Below are 24,756 nucleotides of genomic sequence, written 5' to 3'. Positions count from 1 at the left end.
TTTCTATCAGTTTAATACCTATCAGGAACAACTCACACACAAACAACTATACCAAAAAAACTCTAATACAGCTCTAACGCTTTTAAAGTCTATTATAAATTAAAACTCTACCATTTCAAATATTACCAATTTTTTGCAGTAAACGGTACCCTGATAGCCACCTTACCTATAACTTACTGTCAATCTATATCCGCAATTTGAAGCAAACTTGACGGAAAAAGTTGGCAAAGCGAGCGATTACCTATTAGTTACCTATAACTTACTCTGCAAATAGACGTCAAAACTTGCTGTACAAGTATTTCCGTCGAACTGTAGTAAAGTTGAAAGGAAATTTAACTACAAGTTTGATTGTTAACTTGAATTCAAGTTGCGGCCGTAGATTTCCGTCAATTTGCTTACAACTGTTGTTGAGTGAAGAATTACCGCCAACTTGATGTATAAATTAACCGTAACTGCTGGAAGTCAACACTTACTGAGAAAGCGCTATGGCTATCAGGGTAACGAAAATATAACTTAACGTTTGTCGGCACAGTAATGAATCACTAAACTCTTAAGTTATTAAAAAAATTATCTAGATATAATTTGAATTATGGCGCAAACTAATATACATACTCACCATTGTTTTTAATTCATGAGAGTAAAAAACAGCCACTTGTTTTAATTTAAAAATTTTTACCAATTAACATTTTCGCAGAAAAATTATTATAGAACATGGAGAGATGTGCATAATGAGAAATGCATTAATATGCATAATCTAATTTTTCTTACGGACTCTATAAAAGATTCTATACACATATATGTATTAGACCATATGTTCTTTAAGAAGTTTTCTAAAATATATTTCTATCCCATTAAAATATTCTGAAAAACTTAGAGGGTGCAGTTTCGCACTTCTTAGTAAAATTAGTTTTAACAGTGTGAAAATACAAACTTTTTAACTTCCCGATAAGAAAATTGAAAATTTTCAAAAATCGGGAAGTTATTGGTTTCACCCCGTTTTTCAAAAATCGAGTTTTCAACGGATGTTGACGTTTTGAGGTCCTAGGAAGCCTCCTCGAATGTTTCTGCGATGATGTCCGTACGTCTGTATGTGTGTGTGTGTGTACGGTCGTATGTAAACCTCTCATAACTTTTGAACGGCTTGACCGATTTCATCGCGGTTTGCACCATTCGAAGGGCTTGACTAAACTTAGATTTTGACCATAATTTGGACCGATTCAAACCAGTAGATTTTGAGAAATCTCAAAAAAACTGCAAAAAAAAAATTTTTCAAATGTGGTTCGTTTGGAATAACTTTCAAATGGTTTAACCGATCGATTCAAAAAACTAATCAGCTCTTAGCATCAAAAAAATACGTCGATTGCCGCCAGCCCGGTCGAAATTGGTCAATTCGTTCGTGAGTTATCGTTAACGGAAAAAAAAAAAATCGTTTTTTAGGAATTACTTTGAAATTCCTTGTTCGATCAATTTAAACTTAAAAGTTCTTTATGAGGCTTTAAAAACTGCGTTGAATGCCACCAACCACGTAAAAATTGGTTCATTCATTCAAAAGTTATTGCGGTTTAAAAATTCGAAAAATAGTGTTTTATTCAACTTCTAGCAGATTTTTGAGCTCGGAGAGCTCAAAATGATACAAAAATTATACCCGGGAAAAAATGATCAGACCTGACCATGCCTGTTCGTGTATGATCAGGCCTGAAGCGTCAAATACGCTCAGGTCTGTTGATCTCTGATCAGGCATGTCCATGTCTGAAGGGTTAAATACGGTCAGGTCTGATCAGGCCTGTTCATGCCTGTCCATGTCTGAAGGGTGAAATACGCTCACGCCTGTTTATGTCTGATCAGGCCTGTCCATGCCTGTTCATGTCTGATCAGGCCTGTCCATGGCTGAAGGGTTGAATACGCTCATGTCTGTTCATGTCTGTCCATGCCTGTTCATGTTTGAAGCATTAAATATGCTCAGGCCGGTTCATGCCTGTTCATGTTTGAAGCATTAAATATGCTCAAGCCTGTTCATGCCTGTCGATGCCTAGAAAATTTAATTAAATTTACCCTACGGTAGGTTTTTAATGATAATCAAAATACTTTTATTTATTGAACAGTAAAATATGCCGTTTATTGATAATTTACAAATTTATAAATCAAAATTAATTTATATACACTGAACATATTCAAAAATTGTTTCTTCCCTGATTCAAAAAAATAATTTGAAATGATTACCTTCATGTTAATAGTATATCTATATAGTACTCAAACCCGATGCATTTAAATCATTCCAAATCATTCTAAATCATTTCAAATTAGATTTCTTAATCAGGGTTAACATATTTGGTTCTTAGCATGAACAGGCATGGACAGGAATGATCAGGCCTGAGTGTATTTAACGCTTCAGATATGAACAGGGATGGACAGACATGAACAGGCACGGACAGGCATGATCAGGCCTGAGCGTATTTATCGCTTCAGACATGAACAGGCATGACCATGTCTAATTTCAGGCTTGATCATACGTGAACAGGTATGGTCAGGTCTGATCATTTTTTTCCGGGTAGATCTGATCAGACTTGCATAGTCAGAGATGTGATAAAATTTTTTTCTTTAACGAAAAGAATTTTTTTGGTCATGACAAAATGTGCAAAATTATTTTTATCATTACTTTTGAATGATTTTGAAAAAAAAAATTTGTTACATTTCCTAAAGGAAGTTTTGGTCTGCTCTACTCCTGCCTAATATTGAAATCATTACTTATTTTATTATTTGAATAAATGTGATGTTATAATGAGATTCGGTTAAATAAATAAATTACCCTCATTAAAAAAATCATTTTAATTCTATTTAATTCCGATAGTCGCATTCAAAAGAATAGAAAATAATTCAAACACCGGTAATTTGAATTCTTTTTAATTTTTCGAACAGTATTAAACTGAATTCAAAAGAATTCAAACTTCTCTCGTTTTAATTCATTCCAATTCTAACTATCATATTAAAAATAATTCAAACCCCGATCATTTTAATTCTTTTCTATCCCGAGTCAAAATTAAAAACATATTTTGAGCTTCCACAACCTACTCGAGGAGTTATAGGCTGAAATTATGGTTTTAGATTTTTTCGACTATGATGACGCGTATATCAGAAACGTAATTTCAGCCTACAAGTGGTATTTTTGTCCGCTTTTACCAAAGTTAGGCCAAAATCACCGTTTTAGAACCATAAATTAAGCCTTCTGAGCCTACATCTCTACCATAAAAAAGATCCTTATTGGTTAATACGATGTAGGCGAGGGGAAAGAAAGGAAAGGGGAATGGATTCAGATAAAAATGGCTGCTATTAGCGGCATGCTATGTCCGGCGCATGCCATTTGATAAAAAAAATTGAATGCTTCTTTTAATTTTTGATCTGACTTCATTGAAAAATAATAATCAAATTTTTTCGATGATTGTTATTTTTAATTTTTGTTTTTATTTTTTTTTCTCGGATTTTGAAGTTTTCTAAATCTGCTGAAAAATTTTCAGTGGTATAACGAAAAACAAACATTGAAAAAAAATTTTTTTTTTTTTCATTTCTAAAAAAGACAATAGAAAGAAAAAAAATGTCACTCTGAAAATTTTAGGAAATTCGCAGAAAATACTGGTTTTTTATAAAAAAAAAAATAAATCGGAAATAAAAAATGAGCATCATCCCCAAATTTTCGTTTTTTCCAAAAGTTAAAAAAAACGTAGAATATGAATCCAAATTATTATTTTGATTTTTTTTTCTAAAAAGTACATTTTAAAACAAAAATTAAAAAAAGAAAACATCCCAATAAGTCAATTTTCAAAAAAGTTATGGTTATTTAAGAAAAAAAAAACATATTTTTCTTTAAATAACTCGTAACTTTTTTTTGGTTGGGTAAAAAAATTTGAAAAAATTTTAAAAATTGTTTTCAGTAGGGTAGAGAAAGATACAAAAATTTCAGGAAATCGAAAATCGTCAAGATCAAGAGTGGTCGATTTGGCATGAAATGCCCCATATATAAACCCGAATATGCTAACGATAATCATTAGAAAAAGTTTAAGTTGAGATGTTATTGCTTATTACCGTCCGTATATTTTATGGATTATTGATCAATTGTTGCAACATTAATTACAATAGTCATAATTTTTATTTCAACTCTACACTTAAAAAATTTTTTGCAACGATAAAAGTTAAAAATTTTCTAAGTCCAGTTTTTTAATTATAAAATTTTTGCTATTATAAAAATATTATATGTTCTAAAAAATAAAAAGATGGAAACAACCTACAGACCCTCGAGGTAGGCTCTTTAGGCTCAAAATAAAGTTTTAAACTGTGATTTTGACCTCGACAGCCTATTTTTAGGCCGATGAGGGTGAAAATACAGTTTTAAATTTCCATGCAAACCCAACAACAAAAGAAAGGAGGCTCAAGAGGCTCAAATCATTTTTTTAATTTTGACTCGGGTATTCTTCATTAGTCTGGTCAACAAGAGCAAAAAAAACAACCGGGTCAAGGCCTCCACATAAAATTATGTTCGAGGTGTCATTGTGTGCGGATTTTTATGTAGATATGTTTTACGGTTGGTGCCATGTCGCGTATACAAATAGTTTAAAAGTTATAAACAAATTAGAAAAAAAGAGGGGTTGGTTTTTTGCAAATATCTCAAAAAGTTTTTGAGATATCGAGAATTTGAAAAAAGATCCAAAAAGGGCATAAAATTTCCTAAAATAATTTTAATTGAGCGGTGAAAATAGCGAAAAAATGTGTGACTGCGCGCGCACGCTCCGGTTTACTTGGACGCTTAAACAAAAAAAATTATTTTTGCTTTAGAAAAGATCCTCGTTGGAAAAATTAAAAATTTTTCATTTTTATTTTTTTTACAAACAATTAAAAATTGCTGAAAATGAGGAAACATAAATAAAACATTGAAAAAAAAAAATTTTTTTTAATATCCCGATTCATTCGATTTTTTATTACTAAAAGCCATATGAAAATAAAGTTTAATATTTTTTTACCATAATTGTTTAAAAAATTGTTATAAACAAATGTCTTATTTATAAGATAGTTGAAAAATTTTTTTTGGAAATATAATTAATAATCAAAATAATGATTTTTAAGATAAAAATCGTTTCGTAAAAAAATTTTTTTATTGCTTAAAATCGCACTTGTTAGTTAACAATTTTTTTATGCAAATTAATATGAATATTAAGGGACCGTTTTTTTTAAATCCTCATTTTCATTGCTCTTTCTGAATATGACAAAAAAAATTTATTATTTCACTTTTTTATTTATTTTTTAAATAAACTATTTGTAATGAACAAATGAATTTTCGCGCTATATTTTTTTTTAAATACTATAAAAATATACAAAAACGGCCATGTATCGTTTTTTAAACAAAAAAATTTTTTTATATTTTTTATATATTTTAAAAAATTCTCATGCTTCGAACTTGCAGTTTTTATTCGTGTTTCTCCGTACAATAATTATTATTATTATAACTTACAAACTATCGAAGATACGACCATGACACTTAAGGTCTTTATTGTTCACCATGAAACAATAAATAAATTAAGCTGTTAGTTTAAGCTCTTGATCAATTATTTATTCAATTCTTGGTGAATGTTTATAAAAAAAATTTAAGGTAGTACCTCCACGAAAAGCATATTTCAAGAAACTTATAGAATTTTTTTTATCGAAAAATAAATATATTAATAATTCACCACCAAAATTTCAGATCAATTCACCGTACCGTTTTTGAGTAATTAATTTTCAAAATTGCATCTTTTACACGTAGAGGTATAGAGAGATGGTAAAGTTAGTATGAAATCTATTTGCATCACTCGAGTGGTTTGGAAGATTTCATACTAACTTTACCATCTCTCTACACCTCTACGTGTAAAAGATGCAATTTCGAAAATTAATTACTCAAAAACGGTACGGTGAATTGATCTGAAATTTTGGTGGTGAATTATTAATATATTAATCTTTCGATAAAAAAAATTCCATAAGTTTCTTGAAATATGCTTTTCGTGGAGGTACTACCTTAAGAAAAATTTTTTCAATGCTTCTAAATTGAAATTTTTTTAAAACTATTTAGTCTAGTCGAGAAGTGAGTTTTCTGCGAAAAATCGTTACAGGGCTCTTAAAAATATGGCGATTGGTGTATTGGTTTCAGAATTTAATTCTGAGAGAGGGGTATTTTTTAATTTATTCGCCATTAAAAATTTCATTTGCTATAAACAAAAAACGAAGAGAAAAAAAGGGTCTCCGTTTTGTAGCTATAATTTAAAAAATATTAAAGATATCTGAAATTTGATCAAAAATTCTAAAAGAGGAGAACACAAAATACTTTTTTTATTATAACATTCAATATTAATTTAAAAATCTGAATAAGTTATGGTGTCATCTAGACACTTAAAGGAATATAGCCCTGCAAAAAAATAACTTTTAGCTTGAATTTTGTTTAAGTTATTTAATTATTAATTAACTAATTTTTCGTAGACTTGAGTTTTCATAAAATCTCTTATAAAAGTTTAAAAAATGTGTCTATAAATTTTTTTTCTTCTGGGAGCTCTTGTTATATAAATAATGAACAAAACTCCATAGTAAAAGTTTATAAAAGTTTTTTCATTTATTTATAATGATTTTTCAAAGTTATCAAAAATTGAAATATCCGGCTAATGTTAGAAAAAATTTTTTTTCATATATCAATATATTGCGCTTAGTAGCTTGGCTCAAAAAATTTTAACATTAATTGTTTAAAAATTTGTTATAAGCAAATAGACAAGTTGAATATTTTTAAAAAATTTTTAACTTCCCGCTAAGAAAATTGAAAATTTTCAGAAATCGGGAAGTTATTGGTTTAACCCCGTTTTTCGAAAATCGAGTTTTCAATGGATGTTGACGTTTTGAGGTCCTGGAAACCTCCCCGAATGTTTCCGCGATGATGTCCGTACGTCTGTGTGTGTGTGTGTGTGTGTGTGTGTGTGTGTGTGTGTGTGTGTGTGTGTGTGTGTGTGTGTGTGTGTGTGTGTGTGTGTGTGTGTGTGTGTGTGTGTGTGTGTGCGGCCGTATGTAAACCTCTCATAACTTTTGAACGGCTTGACCGATTTCATCGCGGTTAGCACCATTCGAAAGGGCTTGACGAAACTTAGATTCTGACCATGATTTGGATCGATTCGAACCAGTAGATTTTGAGAAATCTCAAAAAAACTGCAAAAAAAATTTTTTTTAAGTGTGGTTTTTTTGGAATAACTTTTAAACGTCTCTACCGATCGATTCCACAAACTAATCAGCTCTTAACAACAAAAAACCACGTCGATTGCCGCCAACCCGGTCAAAATCAGTTAATTCGTTCGTAAGTTATCGTTAACGAAAAAAATCGAAAAAATCGTTTTTTGGGAATTACTTCGAAACTTTTCGTTCGATCGATTTAAACTTAAAGGTTCTTCATGAGGCTTAAAAAACTGCGTTGAATGCCACCAACACTGAAAAAAAAGTTTTCTACGCTTCAGGATACAGTATCGCTACTGTCACTATACGCACGTTACGAAATACTAGATCGCTATGGTCACTATCCGTTTTGCTAATTTAGCGATCTATTGAATACACCTAGCGGTGACGGAGAAACTGACTTTGCATAATTTATTATTGATGTTTCAAATAATGATTTATATGATCGAAGCCAAGTTTTAAAAATTTTTTTTAAGTGTGGTTTTTTTGGAATAACTTTTAAACGTCTCTACCGATCGATTCCACAAACTAATCAGCTCTTAACAACAAAAAACCACGTCGATTGCCGCCAACCCGGTCAAAATCAGTTAATTCGTTCGTAAGTTATCGTTAACGAAAAAAATCGAAAAAATCGTTTTTTGGGAATTACTTCGAAACTTTTCGTTCGATCGATTTAAACTTAAAGGTTCTTCATGAGGCTTAAAAAACTGCGTTGAATGCCACCAACACTGAAAAAAAAGTTTTCTACGCTTCAGGATACAGTATCGCTACTGTCACTATACGCACGTTACGAAATACTAGATCGCTATGGTCACTATCCGTTTTGCTAATTTAGCGATCTATTGAATACACCTAGCGGTGACGGAGAAACTGACTTTGCATAATTTATTATTGATGTTTCAAATAATGATTTATATGATCGAAGCCAAGTTTTAAATATTTTATCCAGTAATAATAATTACGACAATAATCACCATGCACTTAATAATTGTCGATAAACAATGACAAATGAGGTTAGGAACTTACGCCGAAGACACTGGCGCTTCGAGCTTAGATCGCGACCATCAGGATCCGTTCCCTGATTATAGCGATATGCCGTTCACGATACAACGGATAGTGAAGCGTAGAAAACTTTTTTTCAGTGAACCACGTAAAAATCGGTTAATTCATTCAAAAGTTATCGTGATTTAAAAATTTGACAAATAGTGTGTCATTTAACTTCTAGCAGATTTTTGAGCTCGTAGAGCTCAAAATGATACGAAAATTATATTTTTGAGCTCGAAGAGCTCAAAAGCGTAATAAATGCAGTTTTGTGTACGAAATGAGCGGGAAGTTGCAGGAATGGCCTGTAGGGTCAACTGTTTTCCTAATTTTTTTGTATCATTTTATTGTCTTAGTGAAATAATCATTAAAAAAAAAAAATTTTTCTCTATTTTTTATTGAATTTTAAAATAATTTACCCCATCAAAGTTCAAGCGGTCAACTATTTTATCTATTTATAAATTTGTATAACTTCTAAACTATTGATGATACGGTTTTTGACAATCAGAATGATCTTTTAGACACTTTATTGATTTATATAATAAATTTTTATATGCTCGATATCTGTTAAGGTTCAATTTTTATAAACATTTGTTTATAAAAAAATGCATTCTTCAATCTTTAAATGAGTATATGTTTTAAACTATTGAAGTTACGTCTTTTATAATTCAAGACAATTTTATAGAGTAATTATTGGACTACTTAAAAATAATTTTTTTATATTTTTAATTCCATTTGATTATCAGTTTTTTTTATTTATTCTAATTATCACATGGTTAAGGGTACGTTTTCTGGATTTTATTGTCTTTTATTATCCTACCTAACGCCAATAAAATTTTGAGTTTTTGCTTTGACAAACGTTAAGGAGGCACTGTGCAAAATCACTTTTCTTACAATGTTCTTCAATTTTTGAATACGCGTACTTTTAAGTGTCCTCTATACGAATAAATTTTTTTTAATAGCCCTTGCGGTGCTAATTTTTGAAATATTAGCAATCAAAAATCGTACATTTAACATATATTCTCTATCCTGACCGTAGTTAGAGTGAACATTTTATTGAATAACAACAATACTTTTCTTAGGATTTTTTAGAAAAACTCAGAATATTTAATTGAAGTTATAACAAGTTTTTTTTTATCAAAAATAACACAAACGAGCGGTATTCATTTTTTTATAAAAAATGTTTGAAGTTAGTGACTTTCAATATTTTACGTGAGTGGAAGTAAGTGAGCGATAGTCTGTATAGAGAGGCAGCACTAGTGTGTGAAAAAAAAAACCAATAACCATAACCTATTATTGGTGTCTTTTTCTTGCCGCAATACCTCTCAAAATAATAATTTGAAAATTCAAATTTAGAAGCATTGAAAAAAATTTTCTCAAATTTTTTTTTATAAACATTCACCAAGAATTTAATAAATAATTGATCAAGAATGATACAATAAAGATCTTAAGTATCATGGTCGTATCTTTGATAGTTTGTAAGTTATAATAATTATTATAATGAGAAACACGGATAAGACTACAAGTTCAAAGCATGAGAATTTTTTAAATTATGTAAAAAATATGAAAAAATTTTTTTGCTTAAAAAACGATACATGACCGTTTTTGTATATTTTTATAGTATTTAAAAAAAATATAGCGCGAAAATTCATTTGTTCATAAGAAATTGGTTATTTAAAAAACAAATAAAAAATTGAAATAATAAATTTTTTTTTGTCATATTCAGAAAGAGTGATGAAAATGAGGATTTAGAAAAAAAATGGTTCCTTAATATTCATATTAACTTCTGTTAGAAAATATATCATAGAATTCGAAAAACTGCGTCGATCACCGCCTACCGCGTGAAAATCGGTTGATTTATTAAAAAGTTACAGCGGTTTGAAAATTAGAAAAATCGTGTTTCTTCAAATTTTGAAAAGACTTTTGAGCTCGAAGAGCTCAAAAACATAGCAAAGCTATCTCTTTGAGCTCGGAGAATTCGAAATAACACATAGATTGTATTTTTGAGCTGGAAGAGCTCAAAAACGTCATAAGTGCAATTTTAAGCGCCTAGGTATGAAATCAGAGGGAAGTTGCAGGGATGGCTTTCAGGGTCAACCGTTTTTCTAATTTTTTTTTTAATATTTGACCTGCAATAACTTTCGTACTAGTAGAATGGAAAAATTATATTGAAAAACCACTTTTTATTTTTATTATTTTAAAAAATTATTATCCCGCGAACGAATCAACCGTTTGCTACAGGATTTCAATTCAAACTATTATTCCTCCAGTTTTGATAAAAATTTCAATTAATTTCGTGACTGAAAATTAAAAAACAATTTTTTTTTTATAATAGAAATCTTAAAAAAAAATCATTATAAATTATTGTCATTATTTAACTATTTTGTTAAATAATGAATCACATTTATTGCTTTGATGGAATATAAAGAGTACAAAATATCTAAAACTACGTAGATTCAATCTACATTGATAAACTTGATAAAGAATATTACAAAAATTAATATAATAAAGTATCACATAATTCGATACATAAATATAAAATGGAATTACTGACATTTTAAATTCAAAATTTAAAAATGTTTAAAAAATGGAAGAAAAAATTGTTCGTGTTCGATTACTATAAAATCTAATATTCGAGGTAAAATTTTTATTCAAAATATCCAGGATTGATGTAAAGATCCTTGTTAAACCCTAATAGCTTTAAGGTAGCAGTTTGGCAGTAATAGTCTGACACCTTGAGTGCTTTTAGACGGATATCAATCTGAAAAATTCGTCCAAAATTACAATCAATAAAATTTTCATAGTTAAATTATTAAAAAAAGGAAAAAATAATTAAGAAAGTTATTTACTTTCTGAAAAAGTCGAACTAAATCTAAACGATAAGCTTGTTTCATGAAGACCTCGCAGAATATTTGTATGAACCAAGACCCATACTTGGTGTCGCGGAATGACACATGACCAGGTAACGTTGATTGGAACACAATAATATCCTCAAAATTACGACAAGATATGCCAGCACGTGAATTTGTGAAATTTTCTTCATTCTCGTCAATTTCTAGGTTCAGCGATTTGATGCTGTTTGTACACTGGGAACTTTTAGAAGTCAAAGCCTTTTGTATGTTTTTTCCTCTGAAATAGAACCGATATATTAACTAATTATTATTAATTCACAAATAATTAACAACCTACAGTAACTATACGACTGCAAACTTTTGCTTAATGATTTTTCGATAACTATAATCTCAATATAGATAGTTAGGGTACTTTTTAAATAAATAAAAAAAAAATATTGCTATCCTAGGATAAATTTCCAATTATTTAATGAATAATTTTCACAAAGACAAACTTATAAAATCAACAAACTATTTAGAACTTCTTCAATAACTTCAAGTAAAAAATTTAATATCACCAAAAAATATATACAATACATTTAAGGTAGTTGTAGCGTGATAGGCATTTCAACAGAAAATTATGAAATTTTTTTTATTGAAAGATAAATATATTAATAATTCACTACCAAAATTTCAGATCAATTGACCGCACCGTTTTTGAGTAATTAATTTTCGAAATTGTATCTTTTACACGTAGAGGTATAGAGAGATGGTAAAGTTAGTATGAAATCTTCCATACCACTCGAGTGGGCCAAAGATTTCATACTAACTTTATCATCTCTCTATACCGCTACGTGTAAAAGATGCAATTTCAAAAATTAATTACTCAAAAACGGTGCGGTCAATTGATCTGAAATTTTGGTAGTGAATTATTAATATATTTATCTTTCAATAAAAAAAATTTCATAATTTTCTGTTGAAATGCCTATCACGCTACAACTACCTTAAAACAAAGAAATATCCCAAATCATAATGTTTTACTTATTTCATTAATTACACCGGCACACAAAAAAAAAGTTGTTAGTACTTTTGACCGGACCTACCTATCTTTAGGTATTTTGACGCGCTGAATCTGAATCTGAAGTCAGTTTTGCCTGTACACCGTCAAAATTTTAAGTAAAATCCATAAAACCCATAAAAGGCAAAAAATTGCGAAAAACTGCAGTTACGGCGATAAATAAAATTTTGTGGACCCAGATCAATTATGATTTTTATGTATTTCAATTTATTGAATCTGAATTTGAACGTTAATTAGCTCGTTGAGCCGTCAAAATTTGAAAAAATAGCAAAAAATTGCAATAAATCATGAGAAATCGAAATTATCGGGATAAAAAAAATTTTTTGGATTCAGATTGAGTATGATTTTGATGTACTTTGTTTCACTGAATTTGAATCTGAAATCTTGTCCCATTAACGGTTTAAAAGTAAAAAAATCTCAAAATACCAAAAAAATCGGGGAAATTACAGTTATAAATATGAGAAAAAAATCTATTAAACACGATTGTTAATGACTTGAGTGAATTTTCATAGATGGAATATGATCTTAGAATTGAAAAATTTACAAACTTTTTAAATCTTTAAAAAATAGCTTGTAAGGAGATGGTACGGAACCATATTTTCAAATTTCAGACGAAAGTTTTCAAAAATCGGGAAGTTATTGTTTTCACCCCGTTTTGCAAAAATCGAGTTTTCATCAGATCTCGACGTTTGAAGGTCACAGGAAGCTTCCCTGACTATCCCCGCGAGGTTGTCACGGTATCTGTGTGTGTGTGTGTGTGTGTGTGTGTGTGTGTGTGTGTGTGAAAGTATGTGAACCGCTTATAACTTTTGAACGGCTTGACCGATCTCATCGCGGTTGGTGCCATTTGAAAGGGCTTGACCAAACTTAGATTTTGAAAACTATTTGGACCGATTCAGATCAATAGATTTTGAGAAATCTTCAAAAAACTGAAAAAAAAATTTTTTTCAAATGTGGTTTTTTTGGAATAACTTTTAAAAGGGCTTGATAATTCAATTCCAAAAACTAATCAGCTCTTAACCTCAAAAAACCACGTCGATCGCCACCAGTCCGGTCAAAATCGGTTGATTCGTTCGAGAGATATCGTGAACGAAAGAAAACCGAAAAAAGTGTTTTTTCGGAATAACTCCGAAATTCCTAGCGCGATCAATTCAAAATTTGAGATTCTTTGTGAGGCTTGAAAAACTGCTTCGAATGCTGCCAACTGCGTGAAAATCGGTTTATTCATTCAAAAGTTATTGCGGTTTAAAAATTCAAAAAATAGTGTCTTATTAAATCTCTATCAGACTTTTGAGCTCGAAGAGAAAGCAATTGGAAAGCAATATCTTTGAGCTCGGAGAGCTCAAAATAACCCATAAATTGTATTTTTAAGCTCGAAGAGCTCAAAAACGTCATTGGTGCAATTTTAAGCGCCTAAGTATGGAATTAGAGGGAAGTTGCAGGGATGGCCTTCAGGGTCAACCGTTTTTCTAATTTTTTTATCTTCAATTGACCTACGCAGTGGGTTCCTTTTACGTTTTCTGTTTTCTTCTGGTGTTTCTCTTGTTAGCATCCAGCACAAATCTGACATCATGTTGACATTCTAATTTACTCGATACCTACCCCTCATTTCACTTAAGTCTTGATAAAATCGTTATCCTTGTTATTCGCTGCAGTCTTCAAGATTTTCAGAAAAGTGGTTGACGTAAGAATCCATGAAGTGTAGTTTGAGGTTTATTAAGCAACCTAAGAAAAGGAACCCACTGCGTAGATCATTTGAAGATAAAAAAATTCGATACAAACGAACGACAGTCTAAAATTCGAAAATATGGTTTCGTACCATCTCCATTAATCGTGTTTAACAGATTTTTTTCTCATATTTATAACTGTAATTTTCCCGATTTTTTTGGATTTTTGAGATTTTTTATCAATTTTAAAACGTTAATGGGACAAGATTTCAGATTCAAATTCAGTGAAACAAAGTACATCAAAATCATACTCAATCTGAATCCAAAAAATTTTTTTATCTCGATAATTTCGATTTTTCATAATTTATTGCAATTTTTTTCGGTTTTTTTGCTATTTTTTCAAATTTTGACGGCTCAACGGGCTGATTAACGTTTAGATTCAGATTCAGTGAATTGAAATACATAACAAGCATACTTGATCTGGGTCCACAAAATTTTATTCATCGCTGTGACTGCAGTTTTTCGCAATTTTTTTGCCTTTTTTTGGGTTTTTTGGATTTTACTCAAAATTTTAAGGGTGTACGGGCAATACTGATTTCAGATTCAAATTCAGCGCGTCAAAATACATAAAGATAGGTAGGTCCGGTTAAAAGTACTGACAACTTTTTTTTTGTGTGCCGGTGTTATTATTTATATGATAAATTAAATATTGACGAAAAAATATCAAACTGCGAAAAGACAAATTCAAACTATGACTTTTTTGATGATACCAAATTTATCTATTAAAATCCCCTTTAAAATAAAAATATATCCGTTACAAAATTTGGATTTTTCTACTAATTATATGGATTAAAATTTAACGTATAATGACATTTACAAAAAACCTGTTTTATCATATAAATGTAACGGAGACAAATTTTCTTTTTTTCTCTCAATCATGTAGATTAATTGTCAATTACATATTAATAAATAAAATAATCAATTGAATAAAATTACCTGCACGCTTGGAAAACAAATACTTTGGGTTTTCCAATCATGTTAGGACACTTCGCAGCTGAAAAATATTTTATTATTTCCTCACACTTAATTTCTTTGTGTGGAGTTGATTTAACTCCAGTATGATCAATCCCGTGGATCACACTATCTTCATCTTCATTTTCTTCGGCCCCAGTCGAGTTTCCGTGGGCAGAAATGATAACAAAGCAAGAATCTACATGTCGCAATTTTTGTGATTTTGAAAAATCTTTTAACTCTTTTCTTATTTCCTGGAAAAAATTTGTTACTAATTTTTATGAATAAAAATTAGCCAGTAAAATTAATTTGATAGTCAGTACTTACATCAGCAGTCAAATTTATTTTATCAACAACCTTAAATCCCATTTGTTTGAACAACTCGATTAAGTTTTTATGATCTAACTTTGCTGATTGTCGATTACGATCAGAAGCAACGTACTCTATGATGGTTATCAACAATACTATTCCTCGAGGATTACTTTTCATAGGGTAAAGAGGTTCATTAGTTATTTCCATGAATCTTGTAGATTTCTTAACTTTGATCCTCAATGCTTCACCAGCTTCAATTGGATTATAAACTATCTCTTCTTCATATCTAAAATAATTTAATTGTAACAATTAATATTTTATCAATTTTTATTCCATAAAAAATAATTATCGGAATTAATATTGTTACGTCGAAATTTTTGGACATAAATTATTTAAATTTATTTTGGTTCTAGTATTTTTTAACCATTAGACCGGAAACCCAGAAGGATGAAGAAAAACGGTGCGATTGTCTTATGTTGAATATTTTTATATAATTATTAATTTTAGAATTTAATTTTCAGAAATTTATGTTGAAAAACAAAATTAATTCATACATTTTATGGTTTACAATTATTGCCGTTTTTAATTATGAATTTACACAATCTGAACAAGAATTACAATTTAATTTATCATACTATGTCGTCGACACACACAGTTGTACATAATTATTTTATACTCTTTAAGATTTTCATTTTATTTACTTTTACTTTTGCTACTTTAAAATACAATTTTTAGTTTACGTGGGAAAAAAACCGACCGCTAACTAAGATTTATGCGATCCGCAAACCTGGAGATCTTTTACGAGAGATTCTTCGACGGAAGTCTCTGGTGAGACTCCCGCACGAGAGTGCGTTCTAACAGAGGCTCAGACGGAAGACTCAGAATTAGGCTACTTATTTACTAGATAGACTGATCCGAACAGAACTCAAAAATGAAGACAAGTATTTGGGCCTCCGATTATCTGGGCGGTTCTATTTAGTAAAGTTTGGGGGAAAAAACTGTCTAATAAGATCCTGTTTTCCCGGGTTCTTTGCCCTCTCCCTAAGGTTTTCTCGGAAAAATAAGGGCCTCACGTAGTGATATGAAATGACGGTCATTTTTAACTTTGGTCAAATCACGAGCAAATGCTCGTCAGTTGACGTCATTTTTTTTTCGGTCAGTCACAAAAATTCATGAGCATTTTTTTTTCTTTTTACGAAAATTCCTCTAAAAAAAAAAAAAAAAAAAAAAAAAAACCAACCTATTTCATATGCAACCTAAATATTTTAAATATTAAAAACAAAATTTATCTAAAAATTCTGACGGTAATAAACAAATCTGGCTTGCTCAACTACTTAGATGGAAAATGACCGTAAAAAATTTTTCGGTCATTTTTTGGTCAAGTTTTTAAATTTAGATTTTAAATTAAATCGCAATTAAATTCGAAAAATGACCGGCGGTCATTTTTTTTAGTAGGTCAATTGACGAGCACATGCTTTGCTTCACAAAAAAAAAAAAAAAAAAAAAAAAAAAGTTTATTTCTAATGTATATATAACTCAAATTTGTGATAAATACAACAAATTAATAGCAAATATAAATTTTTTTTAATGTTATGCTACTAAATACTCCTACAATATCCCCAGAGCTAGTAACAGAGCACTGGGAAGGGGTAAGGTAAGATAGGCCGAGAAGCACCACTGTCCATCTTACAGCACTAATTATGACTTAAAAATCATATCAAATACCGATATAAAATACTGCACTTCAGTCCCACAAAAGGACAAATTGGTTAATCGGACAAATTTATTAATTAAAAAAAAAAAAAAAAAAAAAATTAACTGCATCTATATATCGCGTTACTAATGCCAAATGGGCGCATCTCAACATCTACGCCCTTTTTGACTTTGCAAAGCCAAAAGGGCGTATAAAAAAAATTTTTTTCCTCCAACTAACCTAAAAATGTTTCTAACATTTAGATCTGTAAGAAAAGTAAATAAAAAAATTTTTTTTGTATTCGCTCCGAGGCCAACCGAGCGCAACGCCGCCCGTGGTCATATTTAACACTGTATGACGATCATTTAAGTAAACAAGCAATTAGCAAATGAGTGAAAAAATTTGATTTTTAAATTATCAAAGATTTTTCGTGAAAAAAAAAATTATTTTTAACAAGTACTATATTAGTATAATTAAAAAAAAATTTAATCGCCTAACAAAAATAATAATTTAATTGCTTAATTAAATGTTTTGTATCATTTAACCTCTGATGATGATACGTATTTCACGAACAGGATTTAAAAATGTTACTCACTCCATAGAATTTAATCCTCAAAAAATAATTAATGGAAAAAAATTAGCTGAAACAAATGTCAAAAGGGTAGAAGAGAGTAGTGACCCTAATTTTTCAACAATAATAACAGCTAGTGTTATAAGACAAACAAGTGTCACCAGTCCTCCATATAAAGTAAAATTGGAGGTAAGTCAGTTACATATATACTTTTTAAGTATTCATTTTATTTACTCGCTTTAATAATTTGATGTATCATATATTTTAATGACATTGAAATTAGCAGGCACTTGACAATTTTTTTATTTTTTTATCAAAATAAACTAGGCCTAGAAAAATATTTAAAAAAATTGCGTTTACAATTTTTTAGAGTTTTTAAAGATTGAATTTAAAAAAAAATTTTTCTACTATAATTTATTTGTTAAAAAAATTCTAAAAATTATCATATGTCTCTTAGTTTCAATACCATTATATTTTATACTTTCAGAGTAGTTAACAATTAATTTTTATTTCTTTTAGCTTGACAACAACAGACATGTCATTGACAGATCATGTACTTGTGTATCTCAAGCTGCTGCCAAGTGTAAGCATATTTATGCAGTTATTCATTATATAAATAATGACAGAAGTGAATCAAAAACATCCGAAGAATCATTGTTTATTATTCATTATTAATTCATTATTAATTCATTATTAATTCATTATTTATTAATTAAAATTTTATGAGTAAACATTAACAAATAAACTTAAAATTCAACTACATTTGAAAAAATAATTTAAGTGAATTAATAATTAATTAATTATTATACTTACTCCCTTTTTTTTAATGCATCTAACCAAGCCTGACGTCTAACCACTTTAAAAGGGAACTGTGAATTATCCGTAGGAAAAGAATAAAATTTGTAATTAGAATTGACTGAAGTGTTATTACAATCATTTACTGAACAATTGTAATATGCTTTTTTCTTCACATTCATGATTTTTTTTTATAATTGCACTTTTTTTTTTTATAAAACAAATCACTTATTTACATATAACAGCACCAAAGAACTGTCATAATATTCGTCATACAGTGCGTAAAAGCGCCGCCTCTGGCGCTGGCCTCGATGGCCTCGGAGCGAATACGCCCTTTTGACTCTAAGACAAAAAAATTCTAAAGCCAAAAGGGCGTATCATTTTTTTTTAATCATAATTATTAGCCTTAAAAAAAAAAGCAAAATTATAACACTAGTAAAAATAATGACTCTTCTACTCATTTTATTTGAAGAGAATATGTATTTGATTAAAGAAGAAACTAAAATATCAATTTAGTTAGGCATTACTCCGATGTCGTCTCCATTATCATTATCTTTTGCTTCTGAAAGTGAAAAGTAATAAATATATATTGCTTGTAAATCTTAACTTTGAAAAAATACTTTAATTTTAAAACAAATTTATCAGTTGTTACCATCATCAAAGCACAGATTTTTGTAATATCGATGGTATTTTTTTTGAAATGTGCCTGTCGTACAAAGATGAATAGAAATGAAAATTTTGTAATTGAGTCAACGATATTTTTCTCCAAATAGAATGTTACTGTTGTTTTGGTTTTTTTTTTAATTCAAATCCATATTTTTTTTAAATGAAATGAGTTGAAATGTCATTATTTTTACCGGTGTTATAACTTTTTTTTTTAAAGCTAATAATTAATTATGATTAAAAAAAATGATACGCCCTTTTGGCTTTAGAATTTTTTTGTCTTAGAGCCAAAAGGGCGTATACAAAAAAAATTTTTTTATTTACTTTTCTTACAGATCTGAACGTTATAAACATTTTTAGGTTGGTTGGAGGAAAAAAAATTTTTTTGTATGCCCTTTTGGCTCTGCAAAGCCAAAAGGGCGTAGATGTTGAGATGCGCCCTTCTGGCATTAGTAACGCGATATATATTTTTATTTTTTTCTTTGTTTTCTTGGGACGTAACAATATTAAGTGATATCTAATAATTTTTCTACAAATAAATTATATTAAAAAGCTCAATATAAAGATATCAGAAAAAATATATAACTTTTTAGTTATAATTTATTAATTCTAATATCCAATTATTGGTATTCAAATTAACAGAAATCTGATATCTGATTATTTTAATAATTTTCTTACTAAAAAGTCACGACAAAAAACTTCATACGAAGAAATTTAAAAAAATTATAAATGCAATTTAAAAAAAAAATGTTTTTTTTTCTAATTTATTTATTAAACAAAATCGAATAGGTAGCTGGTCAGATATGAGCTCATTCCAATAATTAACTATTGATACTAAAATTAAGAAACCTAAAATTAAGAAACATCTGTCATTTGATCATTTTTAAAATTCTTTTAAATTGATTACGACAGAAAACTCTATATGAAGAAATTCTAAAAAATTATAAATGCAAAATTCTAAAAATAGTTTTTTAGTTATAATTTATTCATCAAGCAAAATCGAATAATTGGTCAGTTATCTGCTGATTTCAAGAATTAATTAACTATTCATTAAACTACTTACGGATCATAAGGAAGATTATTATTGGTACTAGGTTGAGCACAACAAATATCACTAGCAGAGTTGCTATTGTTGCTAATGTTCATTGTAGCTAAGGTCATTGACAAGTCGGATTGCGGATTCTCCAACAAGATTATCAGATTTTCTTGGTGAGTTTCTCGCAGACATTGGATTAAATTTTTAAATGCATGAGGCCCTCGAGTTTTTATCTTTAACAAAATTTCACGTTTTGTTTCTGGTGTTTCCAGTCGGTCCTGTAAATTTAATCATTACAAATATAAATTATAAATTATAATGAATAAAACATATATCAATATTTAAAAACCATAGAAAAATTTTCAATGAAAATTAAGTTAGCTGACATCTAAAAAACTTAAAAATTTTTTTTTTTTGAAAAAATTATTACAAAAAAATTAAAAAAAAAAAAATTTCATTTGTAAAAAACTTGAAAAACTATTAGTGCAATTTTTTAAAAATATTTTTTAATTCTAATTTAATAAATGAACTTGAGTATTATAAATTTACACTTTTCAGTTTCTAGAATTTTTTTTACCAAATTGTTATGAAAAAATTGAAAGAAAAATTCCACCTCTGTCAAATACTCCAAGTAAAATTTTTTTAAATATTTTCAGTTAAAATAATCTATGACATTAATCTATGTAGAATTTTAGGAACAAATTTTTTTAAAAATATAATTAAATATACTTTACCTTCCATTTTGGCACACTAACATCATCGCTAAAAAAAATTTGGTGAAAAAACAACATTGGCCAGATTGATTCCATGTTGATTAGAGGCACTAATTTATCAATACATCGATCTATTTTCTCACGATCTTCTTGCTCCATGGTAAACAACAATACAATATGTATTTAAATATAAATATATCTTACAAGATAAATAAAAATAAAAATAAATGCTGGATAAATGCAACCGTGGTAGTTTAATTAATTATTTAATTTTCTAACCCAACTAAGTAGCTTATGAATATTTTTATACATTCGTACAATACAAAAAAATTGGTGTTATACATGTAGTATTCATGGGTTATCACTCTCACTCTTAAAATACTTTATCACAGATAACTTTTTAATTAGTAAATACTGGAACACTGACATTTACATTAACACATTTTGACAGCTAGATCAGTCGGATTTCAGTCAGGTTTTTTCTTTGTTAACTCTGATGATTTCTGAGAATTTTAATACTTGCCAATGACTCACATGTCAACTGTATACTATCTTGCAACTGCTATACTCGGTGCGTCAACATACTATAGCAAAAGCAAATTTTCATTTTTATAACAAAAAATTAACTAAAAGAGCGGGCTCTCTTAAGTTGTCGGATCTTATTTAAACATGTGCAGTTGCGTGGGTGTAATTATATTAAAAAATTGATTATAAAAAAAAATACGATCGAATAAACAATCTCTAGTTAGGATTAATAGAAAAAAAAAAAAAAAAAAAAACCGCAGATACTATCATATTAAGGGCTAGGTTTAGGTCGAAATTTTTAAAATTATTTATAAAAAAATGAACATCGAACAAACAATAAATTTAATTGAACAATCACGAACAAATGACGGACAAATGATTTGGCAATAAAAAAGTTAAAAAAATTAATTTTTCCCCGCCAACTTAAGAGAGCCAAAAGAGCGAAAGATATTTTTATTGGAAATTAACTTTGATTAAAATAAATGTTGTAACCATTAAAAAAAAAAAAAAAAAAAAAGAGTTTTTATAATTTAATCATAAAATATCAATGCAAAAAAATTTATTTGAAAAATTTATGACATTACATTTAGCTGCCACTTGACAATTTTTTAATTTTTTTTAACAAACAAATTTGTGCCAAAAAATTATTTTTAGAAAATTGCATTTTTTATTTTAAAAAATTTTTACATGTAATTTTTTTTCTAATTTTTTTTGCCATAATCTATTTGTCATAAAATAATTAAATATATGCTAAATTAATTTTCATGAAAACTTTTACTGTAAATTTTAGATTTTTTACAAGAAAGTTAAAAATTATAAAAAAGTTTTTGCACGGTAATTTGAAACATAAAATTGTATGAATTTTATTATTACAATTAAAAATATTGTAATTATCTAAAATTTACTTTTTTTAAATTAATAATTATACAATTTTCACTTTCAGGATGGAATTAAATTTCATATTTTCACCTGTCAAAAAATCACTTCAACAATCGATTGTTGATTCGATTATCGACCGCCGAACTTGGAGACAGCTGTTATCGAGTTTGAATACTCGACGGAACATTGAACTATTGTTATTATTTATATAGTTGGTTACTCTAAAATTTTTATAAGTTAAAAAATTAAAAACTAAGTTATAAATAAATCAATAAATAATTACTCTAAAGTGAAATAAAAAATTAGCAAGATGTTTTTGATGAAATTAAATCAACGTTCACTACTGTCAGGTAAAATATCTAATACATGTTTTGCAGGTTATGTTTAATTATTTTTATTTTAATTGAGAATTATTTACTTATAAATATTTATTGTTAATTTTTAGCGGATAAATTAGTTGTCGCAATGAATCAATCAATGGGATTAAAAAGGTATCCCGTGCCTCCGCCAAAAAGAGGTAATATTAATGATTATTTTTATTTACAGACATAAATTTTTTTTTTCTTTAAAAATTGAGTTTTTTTTTAAACAACTTGTAAAAAAAAAAATTAGCAGGCATTTGATAAATTTTGTTATTTTTTAATAATTAAGTTATGTTGAAGAAAATCTGTGATACTGAAATTAGCAAACATCTAATAATTTTTGAAGTTTTTTAACGAATAAATTACAAAGAAAATTCCAAAAAATTATGATTGCAATCTTTTAAAAATATTTTTTTCATACTAATTTATCTTTTACAAAAAATAATCAAAATGGTCTAAGTGTCTGTTGATGAATTTTTATTGATGGAATTTTTCACTGAATTTTTTTCGTAAGTATGTAAGGTAATAGACACAGTTATTGACACTAGTCAAGTTATTGACACTTGCAATTTTATTTCAATTACAAAAAAAAGCCAACTTCAATACATTCATAAATACAATTTATGAATTATAAATTTTGATATAATTGGTTTTTTGAAAACATTTTATTTTTTTAATTGGAATAAAGTTGCAAGTGTCAACTAGGCCAGTGTCAGTATCTGGGTATTTTACCTTAATTGTGATAGAAATCTAAAAAATTGTCAGATGTCTGTTAACTTCAGTATCATAAAATTTTTATATGTAAAAATAAAAATAAAATTTAGAGTGTAAATTTTGAAAATTAACTTTTTAATTTTAATTTATTTGTTAAAAAAAAAAAAAAAAAAAATTCCTGAAAAATTTATCAGACAAATTTGGTGAATTTTTTAGTAAATACATTATTGTAAAAAAAAATAATGCGTGAAAATTTAAATAAATTCTGAACGGAATTTAAAAAAATATATCGTATTATTAATTAACTTTTCAAATAAAAATTATTTTTTTTCTATGAGTTGTCTTTTTAATTAATAATATAAAAATTCAAACTATTGATTAAAAAAATTAATAACAGAAATCGAGTACCCGGAGAAAATGAGATTAAAGATTATGGAAAAAGTACCACAATATCCAGCAGCGCTTAGGCCATTTAAGATGCAGAAGAAATTGCGATTGATGAGAGGTCCTGAAGAAATACACACGTCACTTATTCATAAACAGTATGGAATAATTGTGAGTTAATTATTAAAAACTTTTAAATTCAATAATTGATAATTCTTATAATTAAATTATTTATGATTTAAAATAGGCTTTAAAAGGGGGAAGATTGAAGTACGAGCACTTTGAGATGGCGCGTATGACATTTATAAGACGATTTAAGGAGTTTCCCAAGTTGTTTGCCGTCTGGAGGGTTGACGCGCCTTGGCAGCCAATTACTAAAAAGGTAGATTTGATTATGAACAATCTGCAATTAAAAAAAATTATTAAGCAGATACAATAAATTTTTAATCGATGCTTGGATTAAATTAGGGACAAGGTCAAAGAATGGGAGGTGGTAAAGGACATATAGATCACTATGTGACTCCGATAAAGGCTGGAAGGGTGATTCTCGAAATTGGTGGTGATGTGGAATATTTCCAGGTACTGATTTTTGGTCAGCAGTAATATTGAAGCTTTGCAATTATAAGAGTGAGTAACTGGCGAATTTGTCTTGCAGATCCAAAGGGTGTTGGAGAACGTGGCGATGAAGATGCCTTTTGAGGCTAAGGCTGTCACTTATGATATGATGGAGGCAGAACGCATTGAAGAAGAAACTCTCGAAGAAACTAATCTGAATCCGTGGACTTGGAAGTATATTATTCAAAATAACCTAGCTGGTTGTCATAACTGGATTTCGCCATCTGATAAACTTTGGTTCTCTAAACACATATAAGTCTTTTGTAAGTTATTGTTAAGGGATCAAATAAAAATTTAATTATGGTAAAAAAATAATTGTTCAATTTCTTAGCTTTTATTTCAAATAATTTATTAAAGAAGTTTTACGTTAAAAGTCGTGAATTTTTTTAAGTACTTGAAGATATATATCTTTACTGTAAGAAGTATCGGTTAAAACTGACTTATATTTATATAATATTAGAATGATGGGATTTTAAACGGAGCATTCCATGCCAAATCGGACACCTTTTAGCTTTTACATCTCGGATTTTTTCGAAACTTTTTTGTGATTTAGTACAAATTGAAGGAGGCCTTCATGATTTTTTTCGAATTTTTTTATCCAACCGTTTCCGAGATATAGATTTTTGAAAAATTTAGAGA

The 24,756-nt window shown here is 28.5% G+C and overlaps 2 protein-coding genes and 1 long non-coding RNA gene across 3 annotated transcripts; 2 read left to right on the top strand and 1 right to left on the bottom strand.

Moving 5' to 3' along the window:
* Positions 1-201: 201 nt before the first annotated feature.
* Positions 202-18,674, top strand: LOC123270300. Its single transcript, XR_006510561.1, has 3 exons — positions 202-497; positions 17,067-17,069; positions 18,663-18,674. It is a non-coding gene; the product is annotated as an uncharacterized LOC123270300 (long non-coding RNA).
* Positions 10,680-21,187, bottom strand: LOC123270295 (caspase Dronc). Its single transcript, XM_044736287.1, has 6 exons — positions 20,660-21,187; positions 19,953-20,203; positions 15,183-15,453; positions 14,841-15,109; positions 11,118-11,397; positions 10,680-11,029 (listed from the first exon to the last, which is right to left on the bottom strand). Exons 1-6 carry the CDS (start codon positions 20,795-20,797, stop codon positions 10,916-10,918), a joined length of 1,323 nt encoding a protein of 440 aa, XP_044592222.1. The 5' UTR covers positions 20,798-21,187; the 3' UTR covers positions 10,680-10,915.
* Positions 21,188-22,230: 1,043 nt separating this feature from the next.
* Positions 22,231-24,432, top strand: LOC123270298 (39S ribosomal protein L16, mitochondrial). The gene is made up of 6 exons (XM_044736291.1): positions 22,231-22,392; positions 22,488-22,559; positions 23,516-23,673; positions 23,750-23,884; positions 23,971-24,081; positions 24,158-24,432. Exons 1-6 carry the CDS (start codon positions 22,353-22,355, stop codon positions 24,371-24,373), a joined length of 732 nt encoding a protein of 243 aa, XP_044592226.1. The 5' UTR covers positions 22,231-22,352; the 3' UTR covers positions 24,374-24,432.
* The last annotated feature ends 324 nt before the right edge of the window (positions 24,433-24,756 follow it).

This window comes from Cotesia glomerata, linkage group LG8, assembly GCF_020080835.1.
Source record: "Cotesia glomerata isolate CgM1 linkage group LG8, MPM_Cglom_v2.3, whole genome shotgun sequence".
Classification (NCBI taxonomy): Eukaryota; Metazoa; Arthropoda; class Insecta; order Hymenoptera; family Braconidae; genus Cotesia; species Cotesia glomerata.
Note: the sequence above shows the minus strand (reverse complement) of the source record. Positions and strands in the feature narration are given on the sequence as shown.